This window comes from Babylonia areolata, chromosome 3, assembly GCF_041734735.1.
Source record: "Babylonia areolata isolate BAREFJ2019XMU chromosome 3, ASM4173473v1, whole genome shotgun sequence".
In the NCBI taxonomy this organism is placed as follows: domain Eukaryota; kingdom Metazoa; phylum Mollusca; class Gastropoda; order Neogastropoda; family Buccinidae; genus Babylonia; species Babylonia areolata.
In genome coordinates this window covers 33,038,634-33,061,282 of record NC_134878.1, presented here as the reverse complement: position 1 = coordinate 33,061,282, position 22,649 = coordinate 33,038,634, and the positions used below count along the sequence as shown (strand labels likewise).

At 44.0% G+C, this 22,649-nt stretch overlaps 1 protein-coding gene across 1 annotated transcript in view; it reads right to left on the bottom strand.

Moving 5' to 3' along the window:
- Positions 1 to 253: 253 nt before the first annotated feature.
- The window catches only part of LOC143280290 (uncharacterized), a 65,429-nt gene continuing 43,033 nt past the window's right edge, over positions 254 to 22,649 (bottom strand). The window contains exons 3-4 of the mRNA XM_076584920.1: positions 12,281 to 12,395; positions 254 to 1,608 (exon numbers count right to left, since the gene is read on the bottom strand). Coding sequence (XP_076441035.1) covers positions 264 to 1,608; positions 12,281 to 12,395 — 1,460 coding nt within the window. The 3' untranslated portion in view covers positions 254 to 263. The remainder of the gene's footprint in view (positions 1,609 to 12,280; positions 12,396 to 22,649) is intronic.

Below are 22,649 nucleotides of genomic sequence, written 5' to 3'. Positions count from 1 at the left end.
TACTGAGACTTCACTGAAAACAAACGGAAACTGCTTCCCTCGTCAACTCTATCAACAATCACTCAAGGTGTGACTGAGAAGAAACCACCATCACAAGCATTCTGTCAAGCACCTGCCGCACTCTTCAGCGAGTGACACGACCAGTCAGTCCTTCCACCAGGAATAATGATAAGAACACGATGAAGCAGACATCACCCATGACCCTGTCTGTCTCCACCCGCCCCCAGGCTCCCAAACACCCCCCCTCCCTGACCTGGCCCGGGCTAGCTGGCGGCGCTGCCCTGGACACTGGTGGTGGCCGGGGTCTTGGCCTTGCGCACGTTACACAACCACTTGATGATGCGCGCGTTCCTCTCCACCACCGACGTCTGCTGCTGGCTGCGCTCGAACGACTCCGAGTCGGAGATCTCCTTCTCGCTGCGGGACAAGGCACTGCAGATGCTGCGGGCGTCGCCGTGCGACTCCAGGGAGCTGATGCTGTCGTAGATGTCCATCTCGGAGCCCCCGCCGTAGCGGCGGTGCTGGAGCTGGATCATGGGGTCCAGGATGTCCCGCTCCAGCCCCATCTCGTTGAAGAAGCGCTCCAGGTTGGCCCCGGTGCTGGAGCGGGAGGCTCGGCTGGCGCCCCCGGAGGACACGTCCGACCCGGCCTGCGAGTGGCGGCACGAGATGTCCGAGAAGGACCGGGGCACGGGGTTGAAGTTACACGGGCTGCCTCCCACGCTCACGAACTCCCCGGAGCCCCTGAGGGACAGTCTGGGGGAGGGGGTGGGGGCAGGGGTGGGTGAGGGGCTGGAGGTTGGGGGTGCAGGGTCCACGGAGGTCACGGGGGTGGAGGGGGTGCTGCCTCCTACCCTCTCCCCATCGGCACTCCCCTCCCCTTCCTGTACAGGTGCTGGGGGCGTGAAGAGATCGTGTCCCGTCAGATCCCCCCCTGTGGGGTTGGTGGGGGTCTTGTCCAGACTTTCCTCAGACATGGCGGGGGGGCTCAGGACGTGGCTGGCCGCGGGGATCACGCGGATGGTCCGGTTGACGGGGGTCAGGTCGTTGGCGTTACCTGTCCGTTGAGCGGCGTGTGGGTGTGGGTGTGGGTGTGGGGGAGAGGGAGCGAGGTTTATGTAGATGGGGCGGGCCGTGTACACAGCAGGTGCCGGGGTTTGCGTGCTGGAGTGGTTGGATAGAGACGCGGAGACGAAGACAGGCTTGGGGGGGACGTGTGGTGGTGTGTGCGCGGGCACTGACGCTGAGGCAGCAACGTTGCCTGCAGAACGGAAAAATCGTTGGCTTTCATCTTGTCTGTCTGCTGCACTATTGATTTTCCGCCCTTCTCTTCCCCCTCCTCCTCCGCTCACGCTGCCCCCTGGAGGGGTGGTAGCTGACCGCCCCTCTCCCTTCTCCTCCTCCTCCCCCCTCTCCCTGGATCTGACTGAAAGGGGCCGTAAGTCGTCGCTCAGCCTTGTTGCGGTATTGTCCCCTGACAAGTCGTTGCCATCCACGTCGTCGTCATCGCAGACCCCGCTCTCCTGCGCGAGGAGCTCGTGCAGCTTGGACACGTCGAACTCCGACTTGGAGCGGACAGGGGGCTTCTCTATGGGCTGGCAGACAGACCTGCAACAAACGTCGGTAACCATGACATCAATCATGCATTGTCGCTGCTTTGGTTCTTCTTTTTTTTAATTTTATCCCCTGTGGGTTCATGCAGCTATGGTCATCGTTTGATGAATTGTCCTTACCTTTCAAGACTTTCCCTGTTCCTTTGTGTTTAACTGGACAGGAGACACAACCACCAGTGCTGCGCTGCTACTATTCATTATTGTTATTATAATTATTGTTGTTATTATTATTATTATCATCATCATCGTCCTGCTTTGGTTTTTCTTTTCTTTCTTTTCTTGAAAATAAAGAATGCTGTCGACTGATTTTTTACGATATTCAACATCTATTTTTTTAATGTTGGCTTTGGTTTGTCTTTCATTGTCCGTCGTAATTCACATGATTTTATCATCCACATCGAGATTCACTATCCCCATAACTATAGCAACCAATTTACAAACTAATTTATAAGATTTTACAGTTACTGGACATGATCGATCTGGGCCTTTCTTTGCAGTCCGAAAAATAAACAACCTTTTTTTGTTTCCATGAAAAAAACACGTAAAAAAACACACGCATACCAAAGCTAGCTACACGGTGGATCAGACAGTAGCTTTGGTAGCATTAATTCATTGAGTCGCAACACTACTACCCCATCGTTTCACTAAGCCGACTCCAGATCAACAGTTCATGTTCAAATGTTCTTTGCAATGAACTACATCCAGGACGAAAACAAATAAAATATCAAACAACACACACAAGCAGCAATTCTATACTTTTTTTTTTTAAACGAACAGAAAAGCAAGAGTTACTGCGACTGTTTGTTGTTTAATATCTACCTCGCTTTGCTTCATTCAGATTTCATATGAGAACCGATGCTGAATATGCTGATAAATTATATGCACACTAATTTCAAACGTTTTTACCTCTGCAACGACAGTTTGAGTGGTTTTCAAGTTCTGAAATACATAAATAACACCCAAATCATGGATTTTCCCTGTTACGTTCAAACTTTGTTATCTACTTTCATATGCTATTCGTCAACACCCATTTTGCGAGGATTTGTCTAAAATAATGTGTGAATTAAAGACATAATAACGAACAGGTTAATAATCCCTACTGATCATCTCTCTCTCTCTTAGCTATTCCACATACCCACACTCAAACATCAAACTCTTGCACTGTGGATGGAACTTGGGGGGTATAACAGTTAAAGCAGTAAGTAAAACAGCATGGCATGGACACCCACTTTCCCCGCCAGCAGACAAGGCAAGAGTATCGTAGTGAATTGACACCTTCTGTCTGTCGTCGCTTCTTGATCCCTTCTTCCTGTTATGACTCTCGCTTCCCACACAGACGGTGGGAGACGAGGCTGGTTATGTCTGAAGCACCACCAGTCTCCCATGCACTCTGTTCAACGCTTTTCAAAACTATGTAGAGAATACACCGGTTTGGCCAGAAGGATAATAATAGACGGCGGCAACAAACCTGGGACATGTAGGGGAGGGGAGGGGGTGAGGGAGAGGTGGGAACGGTGCTGGACTGTGCAAAGAATGGTGTGTGTGGGGGTGGGGGGTGGGGGAGAGATCGTGGAGGAGAAGAAATGGGTGGAGGGATGGGGGAAGGAAGAAAGAACACAGGCGGCTGCCAAAGAAAGTTGTAGGAAGCCGGTGCCAATATAGCCTGGATGATCGATAAAAAAGTTGCCCGACCCCACTCCCTCCCCGCATCCCCGCTCCCTTCACCCCACCCCCTGAGGCCAAGCCAGTTCAGTTCTTTCTGCGCCAACAGGACGCTGAGTCAATCACCTGAACAACGAACGAAACGGTCAAGCCATATTATTTCTTTTGCCTTCAGTTTGACAAAAACAAAATAAAACAACAACAACAAAAAAACCAAAAAAACACCAACAAACAAACAAAAAACAAACAAACACACACAACAAAACAACAACAACAACAAAAACCCCGGAAACCCCCCCAACAAATAACAAACAAACAAAAAACAACAACAACAAAACAACATCAACAACAAAAAAACCACCACCGCCTTGCAACAACAGGAAATAATCTCGTTTTCCTTTGCGCATGGGCTGAGAGTAATTTCCCCCCACGTCTGCTATGATCGGCTTTTCTTCTTCTGACAGGTTTTGTCTACGGTTGATGGTTTGAAAAAATCGATCAGGTTGTCATCGGGAAAGAGAGGAACGTAATTTAAATAAATCACGGTTCAAAGGAGTTCCACATTCTAATACTAATAAATGTACAAGTGAAAACAATATACTTCGAAGAACTGTTAAGTTCCACAGTATATTCATTAATGTGAAATACCAGAAAAATCCAATTAATAATTATTGTGTATGCGTACACGAAAGTGTGCATGCATGCGTGTGTGTGTGTGTGTGTGTGTGTGTGTGTTTTCGCGCGTGTGTGCCTGTAAGAGAGAGACAGAGAAAGACGGAGGAAGAGAGAGAGAGAGAGAGAGAGAGAGAGAGAGAGAGAGAGAGAGGGAGGGAGAGAGAGAGAGAGAGATACACAGATAAGCAGAGAGAGAGAGAGAGAGAGAGAGAGAGAGAGAGATTCGCACACGTGCGTGCACACATGCACACAGATGTGTGACAACACCTGAAGGGCTAGTGTCTCCTCGGCTGAAACAGAAGGTTAACACGCAGTACATGGCTTTTATCAAACGGAAGGGGAAAGAGCGAAACGATTTCATCAGAAAATGTGAGAGGGAAGGGGATAGAGAGAAGGGGAGGGGAGGGGAGGGGAGGGGAGGGGAGAGAGAGAGAGAGAGAGAGAGAGGCAGAGTGAGAGGGGACAAGAGGGGAGGGGGAGAGAAGAGAGAGAGGGAGGGAGAGAGAGAGGGGGAGGGAGGGGGAGAGAGAGAGAGAGAGAGAGAGAGAGAGAGAGAGAGAGAGAGGGAGTGAGGGAGGAAGAGAGAGAGTTAAAATTATTCAACACATTATTCTCACATATCTCAAGAAACGCCGTGCACGCCAGTGGCTCCAAACTTCGTAAATTCACTTTCATATTCATTTTCCCCCATGAAAATTTCTTCACAATTGTAATTCAAGTTATTGTTGTGGTCCCATACGGACCGTAGAATTCCAGACAACCAGAGGGATAAGCCGCACGGACCGGGGTCGGGTTGGATCCGTTTACAGCGCTAAGTTTGCTTAGAGTTAGGAATGTTCCTAATGCTAATAGACCGGGTTGCACGAGGCGATCTTGAGCAACGCTAACTTTGATTAGAGTTTAAATGTTCCTTAGCATATGGAATTTACCGTGGAGAGAGAGGAACGTTCTTAACTCTAAGCAAACTTATCGTTGCTAAGTTCGCTCATGCATTACTTCCATGGAGGTTACCCGTGGAGTTAGGACAATTCTTAACGATAAGCAAACTTAGTGCTGTTTCGTTCGCTCAAGCGACCCGCATGCACGGAGCTGATTTTGCCTATACAGTTAAGACTTGTTCCTAAGTCCATGAATGCCAGTTTCATTACGACGATTCTTTAAAAGCAAACTCAACGCTGCTAGCTAACATCGCTCAGAATGCGACCCATCAATCAATAAAAGGACCCGCACAAGGGAAGATGCCCCCCAAACCCTGATGTACTGGTTAAGCTACACATCACAAGGCACGATCCAACGGCCTCCCGAATAACGCTGATGACTATCACGTTAACTCATCCATCCCTCCGGGGTGATCTGGGTTCCAGTCCACGGCTAACCAGACAGCCGCAGCTGCCGACACCTGCCGTGTGGGGATAAAAACGGTATCGCACTAGGTCTTCGGGGAGTCGCAGGAATTCGTTCTTTTTATTTATTTATTTTTTGTACATATACTACGTTAGATAAAAGGGAAAAAAAAAGTTATTCTGTGTGAGAGCGGATGGGGAGATGAAGAGAGAGAGAGAGAGAGAGAGAGAGAGAGAGAGAGAAAGAGAGAGAGAGAGAGAAAGACAGAGAAAGACAGAGAGAGAGAGGTGCGTGCACGTAGCGTGCGCGTGTTTTGCATGCGTGCATATGTGTGTGCGTGCTAGCGCGCCTGTGCGTGTACACATTGTGTGAATGAGTATGCCCGTGCGTGCAAGTGCGGCAATTAGAAAGGATGCGGGGGGGGGGGGGGGGTAGGCCGAAACTGAACGGGGTCATCAAAACTGAACAGAAAAATAAAGGGCTGCAGATGAAACAGCCGGATCGTAAAGGTTCGAGATGAGTGATAAATAAACTGGAGATAGGGAGAAGGAATGGGGAAAGAAGCGACTGTGGGGAGCTAACGAGAGTGTGGGGGGAGGGCGGCTGAAAAAGATGAGAAGGGGGTGATTGATGGAGACAGAAAGGTAGAATGGAAGAGAGAGAGAGAGAGAGAGAGAGAGAGAGAGAGAGACAGACAGACAGACACACAGATAGATAGAGAGAGAGAGAGAGAGAGAGGGAGGGGGGGGGGGGGGGGGGGAAGGGAGAGAGAAAGCACTACCCCTCGCACGCGTGAATGCAAGTGTGGTTTGCCTGCATGTCATATGTACGAGAAAGAAAACCGAAAACCTCCGAGAACTCACATCTTATCGCTCAACGACCAGTCACAAACAGACGGACTAACTGAAACTCCATTTCTGTAATTATGCAAGATGCGAGCGTGGGAATGCTGGCCCAGGGTAGACTGACTTTGGCTGGTGTTTTGATAGAATCAACAAACTGTTCATCCCTAAATTGACTAAATCAATGAATCTGTTGGAATTAATCAATTAATCTCGGCGCACAAATACCATCGTATATATACAGACAGAAATGCATACCTCCTTCCCTCTGCTCAGGCTTTCACACACTTTCCTCTTATCATCCTCCTATTTCGATTTCTTTCGTTGTATTCCTTTTATCTCCTTCCTTCCTTCAGTCTGTACGTATCTTTACTTGTGCCTTATGCATATTCATTGGTTTGTTTTAACCAATAGCTGACTTGTTTCATTTTATTAGCTATTTGATCACCGTTCAGATACAGAAACCTTGAACTGACGACTTACTGATCTGATTAATTCCTTGACTGCTGCTGGTAAGTATGCTCGTCAGTGAAGGGCTCTCACCTCACCGAGATAACACCGAGATTGCCAGTCAGGATGTCAGTCACCACTCTTTACATGGACTTATTCCTCTTAGGATTTTGCTACCTTTGATCATAAAAATCAAATGACACCATTGAAAAGTACACGTTCGGCAGGGATTGCAGTACCTAATGCCACGCTGATAGTTTAACAATAACAAGGTTCAGTACTCAAAGAGTTAAAAAAAAAAAGAAAAGAAAGAAAAAAAATGCTGAGTAGCTATACGACGAAGGAAGCAGTATCGATTAGTTGATCTCTCCAGTCCGGCCGACCGTCTGGCTCCAGTGTCCTTGACCTTTGAAAACAAAGACAGAGCACAAAGAGCACTATCTCGTCTTCGCTCATTATGCATTTGATCGCGGCCAACGGCTTCACCTTTCCCTTGCCCTTTTTTTCCTGGCACGCTTCGTTTCACTTAGTGGTGGTGTAGTGATCGTGTCATCGCGTTTTAACTGTCCTCATTTCCGATCTGACCCCCCCTGGTGAGTTTTTGCTTTGTTTTATCCGCTCTAGAATACGGTCCATTTTTCTTCATTCGTTGAATCTGTGTTCGATTATTTGATATTTTGTTAGAATATTGTTTATGACAGGACTGATCCGCGGAATCATTTTGTGCACATCACACCCACCTTCCCATCTCCTCCCTCTACCTGGTCTGCAGTTTCTCTACCTTTTTTACTTACACGTATTTATATGTTTTTTCTTCTCCCCTCCCCTCTGAATCAGAGCTGTGCGTGTATGTGAATGACTGGTGTGCAAGCGCTCTGACTTGTCTCTGCACAAAATTCAGCGCTTATACCTTTTTTCTTCTTATGATGATGATGATGACATCGGTGATGATGATGATGATTATTATGATAATCAGCATTATCATTACTACTCCTACTATTATTATTATTAGCATCATCATCACAATCCCTAAGCAGACCTATCCAGCTTCACCCCCTCCTCTCCCAACCCCGCAAGTCTTTGAGCATCCCCTCCCTATCCCCTACACATCATCATCATCATTATCATTATTGTAAAGGTATCTGTCATCACGTTCTCAGTGCAGAGACACATTTCACAGTCACTAAGTGTTTCCACAGCTGAAATGCAATGGTTTATTCACCAAGACAGTCCACGAGCCAGCAGTCAATAACCAAAGACCTCCTTCCCTGTAAAACTGTCCATACGTGTCGTCACAGACTGGTGTAAAACGTGGATATTTCAAGTGCCACAAGTCAAGCGGAGGTCTTGGCCGGGTGAATACGCCCGACCAGACATTTTATTCAACCGATTCATTTCATTCTATGGGTTAATAATTTTCGCACTTTGAGCATGCAGCAAGAAAAGGACTCCGAGACAGTTTTGGACACTTGTTACATGAGACACTTAACAGCTCTGTTACAAGACTTTGATCCGAATGAATCGCATCATGTTATACTGCCACTTGGTGAGAAACTGTATACCGTTAGAACTGTCTATCACTCTGGCATCCACATAACCGTCACACAGTCTGACAAGGAGGATACGGACCGGGGTATGGATACTTTAACTATGTACAGGCCATTACCCCTCATGACAGGGTGGTGTTGGACAATCATTAAACGTAACTGTCAATCTGTGTGTGTGTGTGTGTGTGTGTGTGTGTGTGTGTGTGTGTGTGTGTGTGTGTGTGCGCGCGCGCGGGCGCCCTTAGAGTTGACTTCATCAAGATTTTGCGCCTTATAAATAGTAGTAGTAGTAGTAGTAGAAGAAGTAGTATTTTTATGTATGTATCTATTAATTTTTATTCATTTATTTATTTATTTTTTCCTCGAGGCCTGACTAAGCGCACTGGGTTACGCTGCTGGTCAGACATCTGCTTGGCAGACGTGGTGTTGCGTATATGGATTTGACCGAACGCAGTGACGCCTCCTTGAGCTACTGATACTGATACGGATACTCAGCATCAACAAGCAGTCTACTAACAGACCATCAAGAAACAGCAATAGATCGAAACATGAAAGTTTTGTACACACAAATCGACGGGTTTCCAGCTAAACGCTGGTGCTTTGACGCTAGAAGTAAACTTCATACTTGCATATTTATAATACTAACGGCATTCAGCTCTTGACAACACAGAAATCACCTCATCTTTCTTTCATATTATTACGCAATGGGCGGATTAGACCCTCTTCAGTGTAATAATCAAGGGGAGGGGGATGGTGAGAGGGTGCATGGCAGAATCCATGTACCGGAATAGTTTAATGACAAAAATATTCAAAGTAATTCCTCAACACGTTCCCTACACGTAAAAACGATTTTTTGATACTGATTTTTTTTCACGCTCCATTCAATACCACATTGCATCAACGAAACATCATTTTGAGACAGGAAAACAATTGCCGTGGCAAATTTGGCACAGGAACATTTTTACCATACTTGTACGTTACCCCCATCCCAGTGTTGGACAGGGGAAGGGAAAGCAAGAAAATAATGCACGGAGTAAGAAATGATATCGGTGTGTGTAGGTGTTGGTGGTGGTGGTGGGGAGGGGGTGGTAATAGGGAAAGGAGGAAAGGGTGGCGGGGAGAGGGACTCAAGACTCGGCGAAGAAGAAAACACAGCACGGGTCTCTCTGAAGTCACACCTTCATCTCTCCTCCCCCCACCCCTTCCCCCCAGCACCCTCCCAAAGCAGACCAGTCCAGCTTCACCCCCCTCCTCTCCTTACCCCGGCAAGTCTTCAACCATCCTGCCCGTCCCCGTCCCCATACACACACACCTCCCCTTAGCTCCCCCCCCCCCCTCTGTTGGCATCGGTAAAAATCAATAGGTGTCCCGGGATAAAAAGCCTGCCAACACACAACAGGCCCGCTGGCTTGCTTACATTGGATGGAATGGGTCCTGGGACACTCTTCAATTACCGCACGCTATGTCTGTCTGTCTGTCCCGTCCGGCACGGCATGCAGGGGGCATGGGGGACTGGGTGGGGTGGGGTGGAGGGGGAGTGTGGGGGGGGGTTACGTGTGTGAGGTAAATAGGGAGGTTTGGGTGGTGGTAAATCGCGCGCACGGGCGTGTGTGTATGTATGTGTGTGTGACTTTGTGCACGCGCGCGTGTGATTTTGTGCGTGCTTGCGTTCGTTTGCGTGTGTGTGTGTGTGCGCGCGCGCGTGCGTGCCCATACGTGTGTGTATTTGTGTGTGTGCGGGGGTGGGGTGGGGAGGTGGAGTGTTTGACCACACCAGTTCTAACACTGGCACATTTCACTGTACTAAGTCTTCGAGAATGCTGTGCTAACTTTTCTGGCCAGGAAACAAAGCAAGTGTCTGCATCTGTCGGGCCTGGTTTCCGCTTGACAGGAAACGTAGAACACTGCGCCGCCGCCCATTTCTCCAATAAGACTGGATCTCCAATGGCGTCATCTGCTTTTTATCTTCGCCGGTATTGATCGTCATAAACGTCTTCAGTTCTGCGGCCCCTCTGTGACATGCACTCGAAGTGACCCCAGTTTGGATTGCCCCTCCACACCCATCCCCTCTTATTCACTCCCATCCCTGTGGGTGTTTGGGATACGGCCGATTCAAGGGAGGGCACTTTCCAAGTCTCTATTGCGGTCCCGCGTATGTTGAATCCAAAGAGGTGCTATATACTGTCTTTCTCCGAACAAAGAGCCAACAGACAGGACCAGACTCTGTATACAGGGTCATTGCTCCATGGGGAGTCATCAGCGAGCAGTGCAGGATCACCTCCCTTTGTGATGTTCATTGCCTTTTTTTTTTCTTTCTTTTTTTTTTTGGCAAGCGCTAGGCTTGAGAGAGAGAGAGAGAGAGAGAGAGAGAGAGAGAGATAAGGTGTGTGTGTGTGTGTGTGTGTGTGTGTGTGTGTGTGTGTGTGCGTGCGTGCGTGTGTGTGTGTGTGTGTGTGTGTGTGTGTGTGTGTGTGTGTGTGTGTGTGTGTGTGCGTGCGTGCGTGGAGAAGGGAAGTGGAAGCATAAAAGGCTGTTTGAGAGTGACGCCGCTTGAGGATACGGGGAATGGAGAATAAGTTTTCCTCCCAACCCACCAATACTTCACTTCCACCCCTTCACGCATACCTTGATATGATCAAAATTGCACTCCCCCGCGCACGCACGGCACACACACACACACACACACAAGAACGCATGCACATACATCACTAACACAGCACATAACCTAAGAATAGACACACGAAGCAATGCAGCAATAAAGGTATATCTTCTACCTTCTCCTACAACTTTTGAAAAGACAGTTGTGCGCCGAACACAAACACACACACCTGTTCACCTGATTTCCCAAGGCATGTAGATAGTGTGTCAAAGCCAGGGTATCGGCTGAAACCTATACCTATAATAAATGTACACAGTCCAAAGCGCACGTTAGTTTCTCCCAGAACAACCCATCATTTACCAAACTGCACTAATAGCCCTCCGTCCTAAAATTCCTGAATTCCCTTCATTTTATAAACCACGGGTTAACACAAAGACCTTCCAAGTGGCAATGATTATTCGATGGTGTCAGCTTTGGACCTTCATTTATCTAGTACCTGAATATTCATCCACAAATTCATTTTCCTGCCATGCACGAGCAGATGGGAGTATCCTTTTGTAAATCGATGTGAAAGCACATTGTAGTGTAAAGCCAGTATGGTGCGATCGATGAAGCGTGGCTGCATTGCTTGCATGACTGCAGTCTGCTGAGAGAGAGAGAGAGAGAGAGAGAGAGAGAGAGAAAGAGAGAGAGAGAGAGAGAGAGAGCAGCAAGAAGTAGCGTGCATACCACTATAATAATCACCAAATCACCATCACCGACAAATCTTTTTCCTTTTATGAACATGAAGATTAATAACCTCGTGGCTTGAGCTTTTTGGTCTGTTGGTTTTTAACACTGCGAATGGACAGTACAAGAGAGTCAGCATTCTTGGGCACATGAAAGACGTGCATTATGTCAACATAGACATTTCAAAAACTGCGTGGTGTTGCATTTTTTAGGAGTCAAATTTCTATGTATGAAATCTGAGTGGTTTTCCCTGGGAGAACACATCACCAATGCCCCAAAGTTATGTGTTTTCTGTAGAATTCTGTTAGGAACAACTCTATTGTTCCTGGCTGTTGGTTATTTTAAGTGTTGCACGGAAACGGGGTTCGGTTTATCGTTTTTTTTTTCAACAGATCAGCACCCAGTGCATGACTCAACGTCCAGAGAAAAAGAGGAGTGAAAACCCAGATCCATGTTCCTTATTCAGACGTTCTGACCACGAGAAAGACCACTGGCCCAGAATAAAGCAAGAACTGCATTCCATAACAATCGTTTTATGAATTCTGCTTTAAAAAAAAACTGCTCCCTATCATTATCAGTCGTTATAACACAGGAAAGGGACAACAGAAAGGAAGAATAACTAACATTAAAATATAACAAAGTGAAAGATACGCAGAAAGCAAAGGACTGAAATATCAAAAATACATAATATATGGGACCTTAACCTAACCGAAGACCTTCATGTCCTGATACACACGTGTAGTGGGCGAAACAGACCGAGGGGGAGGGTGATGGGGGGGAGACAATAATATAAAAAAAACAAACAAAATTCCACGTTACCTGTAATGTCTGTCGGGCGTGGAACCGACAGCCGAGTCGTCCAGCAGTGCAGCACTCTTGACGTACCTCGGGCGACTGGCTGCCAGCAGCTCTACGGCACTCTTGCGGCGGTTCGCTGCAACACGGGGAGAGAGAGAGAGTGGAGAGTGAGGCGGCGTGCATGGTTATGGGGGGGACTCTTGTTGCTAGAGAACGAGGATAGAGGGAGTGTGTGTGTGTGTGTGTGTGTGTGTGTGTGTGTGTGTGTGTGTGTGTGTGTGAGTGTGTGTGTGTGTGTGTGCAGGTAAAAATCGATTGTTTGTCGGGAGCCGGTGAGGGGTTGTTAATTTTCTTCTAGTTGTTGGTGCAGTGGTGATGTTTACTTCTTTTTTTTAGAGCCGGTGGGAGAGAGAGAGAAAGAGAGAGAGAGAGAGAGAGGGAGCTGAAGGGACGGACACATCAAAAGACGGTGTACACATACAAACCACGTGTGCGTGCAAAACATACACACACACACTCTCTCTCTCTCTCACTCACACGCACGCACGCGCCGGCGAAAACACACACACACACACAGAATAAGGAGGTGGACCAGGATGACTTCATAGTTGTTGAGGACGAAACCTGATTGATGGACATGAAATACTGATTCCCCATTACCCACCAACACACCTTTCTCGCGCTCACGCAACCACCAAATTATTTACACACACACACACACACACACGAAACATACGAAAAGGACAGGAGCCAACAAGTTCTGCAAATTTTTTTCCTCTTAATTAATATCAGTTTCGGCCTCTGGCGTTCCGCAGGGGACTTCAATGCAACACACACACACACACACACACGTACGCGCGCGCGAACACACACTGAAGCACACAATGAATAACGAGGTTGACCGGAAATGACACCATGATTATGGAGGGCGAAATCCGAAACGACAGGCATTAAATAAACCCCTTAACTACTTGCTTGACCCAGCGAACGAGTGACACCTCCCCATTTTTTCTCATGAAGAACAAAAGAAAATGCGCGCGCGCGCACACAACACACAACCACACACACACAGACGAGTCTTGGAGGTGGTGGTGATGATGGGCGTGGTGCATACGCGCGCGTGTGCGTGTGGGGACGGGACTGGGGTGATGACTGGAAGAGGTCACCATACATTCGCTCCTTCTCTGCATCAGTTACATGAGTCACACAGCTGGTTGGTTTACTGGTGTGTGCTATGGTGCTGCTATTATGTGTACCGGTCACAAAGATTCAACATGTGCGAATGCGTGCGTGCGAGAGAGAGAGAGAGAGAGAGAGAGAGAGAGAGAGAGAGAGGATTTATTCATATAGGCCAAGGCCCCTAATGAAGGGGTATGTGAACAGACTACAATGAAAAACAGAAAGAAAGAAAGAAAAAACAACAACAACAAAAAACCCAAAAACAATTCACATAATACAACATACATAGAAAACTCGATAAAACATAAGTTCCAAATGAAAACTAGCCTAGCAACGAAACAGTGTTTTCATTACATAATAGTTTCTCGGACAAAGCAAGGTTTCTAACAATTGCACAGGAGGTTGAAGACATTAACAAGTTCAATTTAAACATATTTGGTTGTCTATAATATTTAGCCTTAATAAATGATTCTCGAATACTCCTCAAAGCTGGACAACAAATGACAAAGTGCATTTCCTTTTCTGTCGAATCTTCGCATAATGGACAAATCAGATCAGCGTCATTCCATGTTCTGTATCTATAATGATGAACCGCTAGCTCAGAAATACCTAATCTGAATCTTGTTGTTATATATTTCAAATGTCTATCCATATTTAACACCAGGTAGGGTTTCAAGTCTGGGCCATTGCTGAAATTCCTATAAAAATCAAATCTTTCACTATTTTGAATATGATCAGACCATTTCTGCCATCTACAATCGATCAAACGTTGGCGAAAAGCACAAATAAATGACTGAATGCTGCCAACACCTTGGTTTAACCAAACCAAACCAAACCCATACTCAAATACAGTGACGCATTTTTGTTACCCTATTTACTTTGCCTCTAGTATCTAAATCAAACAGCATATTAAAAGCTTTACGAGGTAATCTGTTGGCATCCATTTCTAATAACCTTAACCAATAACGAATACATTTTACTGCAGCAACTAAATACATCGGGTACCGATTTGTTTCTCCATAAACTAAATCATTAGGAGTTTGCCTTTCAACACCTAAAAATGTCTTCAAAGCAAAAGTATGAACTGATTCACAGTGAACAGCGGCTCTATCTAGGCCCCACAACTCTGAACCGTAAAACACAACTGGCTGTACCTGAGCATCAATAAATCAAAAGAGGTATTACTGAACACATGTAACTTTTTCATAATACAGATTAAAGCATTTTTAGCCCTACTTGCTAAATCTTTACAAGCACCAACAAAACAAAACAAAACAAAAAATCCCAAATATTTATAAACGTTAACAACTGGCACCAACTCATCACTATACAACCACCTTTCCCTGCTCCTCAGATAACCACCCTTACCAAATACTATGATATTGCTTTTAGTCATGTTTACTCTTCATTGAAGTGAATCTGCCACACGATGTAAAAACTTCAGTCGTGTTTGTAGACCTACAACAGTTTCTGACATCAAAATAACATCATCAGCTAACAGAAGTATAAACAATTGAAAGGCATCGATTGAAAATAAAGCTCCATGTCTCCCATTCGTAATTACTTGAATTGCAAGTTCGTTTATGAAGAGAGAAAATAAAATGGGGCTACAAGCATCACCCTGTCTAACTCCTACTGTACAGTTGATAAATTCAGTCAGTTTGGCACCACAACGAACTCTAGCTCTTACTACATTATACATACTTTTTATACAATTATAAAGTTTACCTCTGATACCATTCCTTAGTAAAACAGGCCATAAAAGATTTCGGTTAATAGAGTCAAACGCCTTTTCAAAATCAACGAAAGCGACATACAATTTACGATTAAAGGAGAACTGTTTCTGAACAAGTGAAAGCAACGTAAACATATTGTCTACTGTGGAATATCTTTTTTTAAAATCCGGCTTGATGATCACCAGTGATATTATTTTCGTCGACCCATTCCTGTAATCTTTTATTGATAATTATTCCATACAATTTACCACTTATATCACCTAAAGAAATACCTCTACAATTATTGGGATAATTTACATCACCTTTCTTGTAAATGGGCAAAATAAAAGATTCTATCCAGTTATTAGGGTATACACCATTATCAAACAGTTTATTAAACAGCTTAACGAAAAAAAAGGACTACTTGATTAGAATAATTTTTATACAGTTCACTAACAATTCCATCAGGACCAGCTACCTTACCATTTTTAAGTTTTCTTAATGCCAGTAGTACCTCTTCATTAGAAATTGGCCGATTCATGTAAAGATCTGCTTCATCATCAATCATAGCATTATCATCATAAGAAACTTCATTTTGCTCATTATCAACATTCGATTGTAACAAATACTGAAAATGTTGAAACCAAACGTCACAGTATGTCTAGGCTGCTTTCTTTTCTGCGAAACTCTATTAATATTATTCCAGAATTCCTTTTGGCTACGCAGAGATGTTACAAACTTATCCATTAAAGATTTATTGAAGTCTTTCTCTTTTCTCTTTAATAAATGTTTAAACTCTGGTCTTGCAACTACATATGTGTTTTTATCTTCCATTTTTAATGTTCGTCAACTAATCCGTAATAACCTTCTTACCTCCCTCACGGTCAAACCAGTCATCACGTACCTTGTTTTTATTGACACGCACATGTCTTTACATACACTCCGCATTTTCCTTCATACATTCATTCAACAATGTTAGTGCATCATTCACACCAACATCTATTAAATTTATTGCATTGTCAATTTTTGTACTAATCTGCTCATTACAACTGCGCATATTCTTCATTCCATATGATTTTTTCAATGACAATGTATTGTTTTTGTTCAGCTGCATCAAAATTCTTACCTTTAGGGAAAGCAACGTGAAGTGTTACAGGTAGGTGGTCAGAGTCAATATGTTCTGATACAATTAATTCACATGAATCAAACACAATATCAAAGAGATCTTTTGAAAATATAAAATAATCGTTGACACTGCATCGAGCATCCGAAATGTATGTATAGCGACCTTGGAGGTCGCCCTCACATACTCCATTTAAAATACATAAATCTAATACAGTGCACAAATTCAACAACTTACCATAACTGTTCAAGAGATTATCTTGTGAATGTCGTGACTTATTGACAGAATGACTTTCATGCCGCTTGTAGAAATCAGAGAAATATTAACATATGTTTGAGGTTCTACTATTTAAATCACCATTTAGGATAATATAAGCATCATGTAATAATAAACAATCAGAGAGAGAGAGGGGGGGGGGGGGGAGGGACACAGAGAGAGAGAGAGAGAGAGAGAGAGAGAGAAGACAGGGAGAGAGACAGAGAAAGAGAGAGAAGACAGGGAGAGAGACAGACAGAGAGAGAGAGAGAGAGAGAAAGGGACAGAGTATACTATCACTCTTTTGTCCCGAAGAGCTCAGTAGCGGTGTGCTTTAACACCTCACAAACCCAGGACTAACCATGGAGGCGTGGGGACGCAAATTCAAAGAGAAAGAGATAGCTACAGAGAAAGCAACAGAGAAAGAGAGACAGAGAAAGGGAGACAGCGAGATAGAGAGAGTGCGCAGAGATAAATGACAAGCACCCCATACTTCACTCTTCTAGGATAATTGAAACCGCAACAAGTACACATTGCAACAACAATATAACTGACCTTGAAACCAAACATAATGGAGCCCACAAACACACATATTGTTCACACTGCTTCCCCTTTCTTCCTATCACGGAAGTCTGCCTGACACAGTTTTTCACTTCCTGAAGAAAGTGGATGGTTATTTTACTTCATTTCAATTTTAAATGGCTTTCACTTGATTTCAGTTTTACATAGCTTGAAACAACAAGTGTACTGGCGTTTTGAGCAGATTTTTGTGCACAGTAAATATCGCTACAGAAAAAAATGAAGCATTATTAGCAATACCCGGTTTTGAGATAACCTTCTAACTTAATTCTAACCAAAGTTTCAACATGATTGGGTCGCTCCTTGACTGATTTTAATTTCTGACGGGTTTTGAGCCCTGAAATGGCCCCTTGCGGTCAGCAAGGTTAATATGCAACATGATATGATTCCATCATGTCGGAACCTGACTCCATAATTATGATAATATAGGAAAAGGGGTTAACGGAACAAAGGGGAACTCGGAAGCAAAAAACACCGCAGAATCCCCAAACAAAGATGAACAAAGAACTGGGTGGTCAGAACGGGCATTGCTGTGTTCGGTAACATCAACAGAGAATGACAGAAAATACATCAACCTGCTAAATGGACAGGGGACAACACAGGCCAAAACGAATCCGATGAGTAATAGGAGAAGATGAGGAGGAGGATAAAGAGTGGAGAAAAGGGGAGGCAAATACTATGGGGAATACAAATGAAGGAAAGGAAGGAGTTGTAAAAAAAGGGGAAAAATAAAAAAAGAAAGCAAGAGAGAGAGAGAGAGAGAGAGAGAGAGAGAGGAGGAGGAGGAGGAGGAGGAGATTGACACACACTATAGAAGGAAGCAGGAAAAAATAACAGAAAGAGGAAGAAAACCACAGGGTAGGGACAGAAGGCAGTATTTTTTTTTTTTTTCAATATTCTATTTTTAAACATAATTAATCTTCTTCCTTTTTTCTGAACACTGACAAACAAGGGGATTTTTTGTTCTTGTCGGACTTTCCAGATACAAACTGTACCACTAACGCGCGGCTGGTGGTGGGGGGCACCTACCGTGATTCGTAATATGCGAGGGGTGCACCGAGGAAGAATCAGTTGGGCGTTGGACATCTCATCCAATGTTCACCAGTGTTCAGAGTTCGAGGCCCCTTCTCGGCGTAGCGTTGTGTCCTTGCGAAAGAAACTTTACTATGATTTTCTTCACTCCTTATAGGTGAGAATGGGTACCTGGCTTCGGCTAGGGAGGTTTAAAAGCGGCTGAAGGAGAGGTTTAAGCTCCGCCTTTCCATGCCGAGCCCCAGATCAGACACAGTGGGTATGAATTCATTGCCTCTGTGGCCGTAAAAGAGGCAATGGGACCGTTCACTTTTTTTTGGGTGTAAACCTTAACGTGCAAGAGAAAAACATGGGACACGCCACGTTTAGCATCATGTAGATCTTTTTAACATTCCATAACAGAATGTGATAACTGCCTGCTCCCTGCATCCTAACTGCTAAGCTCTCTGTCTCCCCGAACGAAGAACGCCACTACCATGATTATGCATTTGCTCTAGCATAGGAATAATGATGACGCCAAAAAAAACCCCAATTAATAAAGGTGTTCTTACAGCGTTTAATCTTGTCCAGAAACAAACCCAAGCACTTTCACACCAGACATTCACACGCATCCATAAATCTTAAGACAAGTATGTCCATTTTCCCTTCTTTCTTTCATACCAGTTGTAGAATTACTGGCAATAAGACTGAGAAACAGCAACGTCAAAGGTTTCAGTGTCCCATCTCCAGACAATAAGAACACACACACAAAACCAACAACAACAACAAACAAACAAAACAGTTAGCAGATGACACAATGCTTTTCCTTAAAAAAAGGAAAACATAACTGAGTCATCGGAAATACTGAATACCTTTGCAATATTCTCCAGATTGTGATTAAACAAAGATAACAGTAAAACAAACGCTGTGGGTATGGGAAACATTCGGTCGGAAGGTGACCTCCCATTTAAGACAACTGACAAAATTGAAATTTTAGGAATCTACTTTCAAGATGCAACCAGAGCTACAAATGATAAGGACAAAAAATGGCTAGGAAGATTTGAAAAAAAAGAATAAACTTATCAGGTTATGGGGTAAAAGAGGCTTAAGAAGTCAGGTATACATGGTAAAAACAGCCATTACTAAAACTTTATTAGTAAGTCAGTTCACTTTATGTAATGCAGTCCACTGGAGTTCTGGACAAAGTACTCAGCATCATAAATAGAATCCAATATAAATTTAGCTGGCAAAGAAGATATTCAAATAAAGATGGATGTGAAAACATTAAAAGAAAGGTGATGGAAAGAGACTACGCAGAAGGTGGGCTAAAATTTTAGCACAATGTCTCCCTGCATTTTTTCTACATTTATTACCTGTGGACTATTCACCATTTGATGCGCAATAAACACACATCTAGGTAAACTTACAAATGGCAGAATTCTGTCATACCAATATTGTTGACTGCAACAACAAAACATTTATCAATAACATTCACCGGGCAGAACGCAGCCATGATCTAGAATACATGCACAAGCTGCAGTCAATGAAACTACACTCGCACCAATTTAAGTCTTTACAGATAATGGCACTAGTACTTTCAGTTACAGCACTAACCAGCCTTTATTCGATATAAATGTGTACAATGTTATTCCAGCTTCCTTATGATAAGCATTATGAATAATGTTATAATTCAATAATACTCATTAGTCCAATAAGACAGTTACCCAATTACAATGGCAGTCTCATGCCTGAGAACGTTTACATTGGTATTTCCAATGCAAGGGAGATAATCCAATAAATCACTGCTCAGATTCCAATACCATTTACGAAACAATGACATATCAACATGCCTTTTGTTCTGCAAGTCACCAACACTGAAAAATACAAAGAAAATTTCCACACGCCAGAAAATCTGTTCTTCGTACGTAAGGTTTCAATTCCTTCAATTCGAGCCTTTAATTCCGAATGTCAAGCCACCAAAATATAGCTCAGACAATTTACCACAAGACTCACGGTCATTCAAGGCTTCAACAACATGAAAAAAAAAAAAAATCAAATTCTCAAAATTATAAACGAAGTGCTTCGATGTCCTTCTTTACACTCAATACAACGGTAGCCCTTCTTTTCCCAATTGTAAACAGATGCAACTGCACACCAGTTCAAATTTCAACCTAACATTAGTTTTGTAATGGACAGAAAAAAAGAGAGAGAAAAAAAAGGCTTCTAAAAAAAAAAATTAAAAAAAAAAAATCCATGGTTATTCTATCACTACCTGGGCTGGATCCATTTTTCATTAGTTATAGAACATTGGTTGCTTCTTCAACTGTTACCTGTTCTTCAAAGGGTGCAGTTTTATCCTTGTCTAATTTGGGGAATTCTTCATTAGACATAAAACCATTTACGGCTGTGTTCAAATCCTCAATTCCAATTTCTGAAAACTGGTTGTATAATTTACAGTAATATCTTACTTGTTCTGCTAAGATTTCCTTTTTGGTCCTCAATTTCCTTTACTGTTTTTAACCATGGTCACAGTATTACATTTTCCGCCTGCTTTTCTTTTTCTTCTAAATTTAAAGAAATATTTAGTGTTTTTTTCTTCTGCTCAACTCGTTAAGGACGCGATCATGTTTGCGCCACACACACAAACAGTCGCCTGCGCACATCAAAGATGCACCCAGAACGCTCTCACCACACACAACAAGCAAACACTCAAATCAACGTCAACGAGTCATGTAATCAACAAATTACTTATCGCCACAAAACCAGGAACGCGACACGGCCAGGTCACCGCGATCCCCCAAAAAACAAACTCCCCACGAGACTGGCTGAGAGTGATTCATAATGCATGAACTGCTGCTCACGGCCAAATCCAGCTGTCAGCCACTGCAGTGCAATGGTCGACCTCTGGCTGGGTGACGTCAATTCATCTGATGACGTCATATGCTGTCCAGGAAAGAGTCAGTCTGGGGCGATGGGGGTGTGTGGTGTGCTTTTTAAACGAAACTTGATTGTATTTTTAGTCTTTCCTTCTTCTTTTTTTCTTTTCTTTCTTTATATATTTATTCACTATTTTACAATACTTTCAATGGGGTGGAGTGTATAAACAAAATATGAAATATTAGCATAATTATTCGTAAATGTACACGCACAGAAAACGAGCGAGAGAGGAAGGGTGGATAAGAGAGCGAGAGAGAGAGAGAGAGAGAGAGAGAGAGAGAGAGAGAGAGAGAGAATTCATTTGGATTAACTGGTTTGAGGCAAATTACCGACCAAAGCACTTACCAACATCCGTCCAGACGACACGTCTTCCCGTGTAATTGATCACAGGATTCTCACACCATGAAACAACCCTCTGGCGGTATGGGTGACACTAATTAATACCCTTCTCATTTAACAACCCCTATCCCTCTGCCCCCCTTGATGACAGTGTATTGGGAGTGTAGCCTAAATCACTGCGTCCTTTTAGGCCCAGCCGAGTAGGTATATATGTCTGGGGTAATGCGCTCCATAAATTTTAAACTTTTAATCGCAATGTGATAATTGTTCAAATGAAAATAAGGCGACTGCTTGACCTTGCATTAAAAACAAAAACAAAACCCACTTTATAACTGTATAGATTCCGCTTACTTTTTAACTGTTGACTGGGGTTGGGAGGGTGATAGTTTGGACACTAGCCTACTTATTTAATCCCGAAGGCCGCTGTTCTCCAATGTTTCACACTGTTAACAATGGGGCCTACATGTTACACAGCCTCGCAGCTGCTCGAGATCGGCAACACACAGCTGCATCTGTCCCTGCCCTGCCTGCTGGTGTTGCCCGTGGTGTGACGGCATGTGTGCTTCAGAGCCGCATGCGTGTCCACCGACGATGGCACAAAACGCATCGTCAGCCTCGGTTCCAGAGACACATCCATGATGATGACTAGCATTAGAGCTTAGATGTTCTTGGGATTTGAGGCCTGGAATCACACCTTGATTTTTCCGAAGGGTTGCAAAGGGTGAAGGTGGCAGTGGTTCCACCAAGAACTAGGAGCGAATCTCATGTGCGTTAAACAACTGAAATTAGTACAATCACAGAAAACTGTAAAAGTAGATGCCTACAAGTTACAGAACAGAACAGCTGGCAGATTAGGACCAACCCAAATCAGTGATTATACGAAAGGAACACAGAATACTTTATGATTAGAAATTAATTTGTGGTGGATGTTACGTAAGTATTCTGTATTCTCAAAGGTGACAAAAGAAACAGGTAAGATGAGACATGTTACAGATGGGAAAACCTGGCATAAATAGTGGTAACCATCACCCACCAGTCTCAGAACACCCGGTGCTTTAAGAACAGGTGGCGATTGTCAACTGCCTGGCTGGTGGACGGAACGAGAAAACACAACACGACGTCACTGTACTGGCGATCATTAATCTAACTGTACGACAGTCGTGTCAGACGATGACCACCAGAACGTCAGAGGAGGCAATTGCTGTCCTGACTATCCAGGCTAGAATCTGATTATAGCGGAGACTGTCTTGCC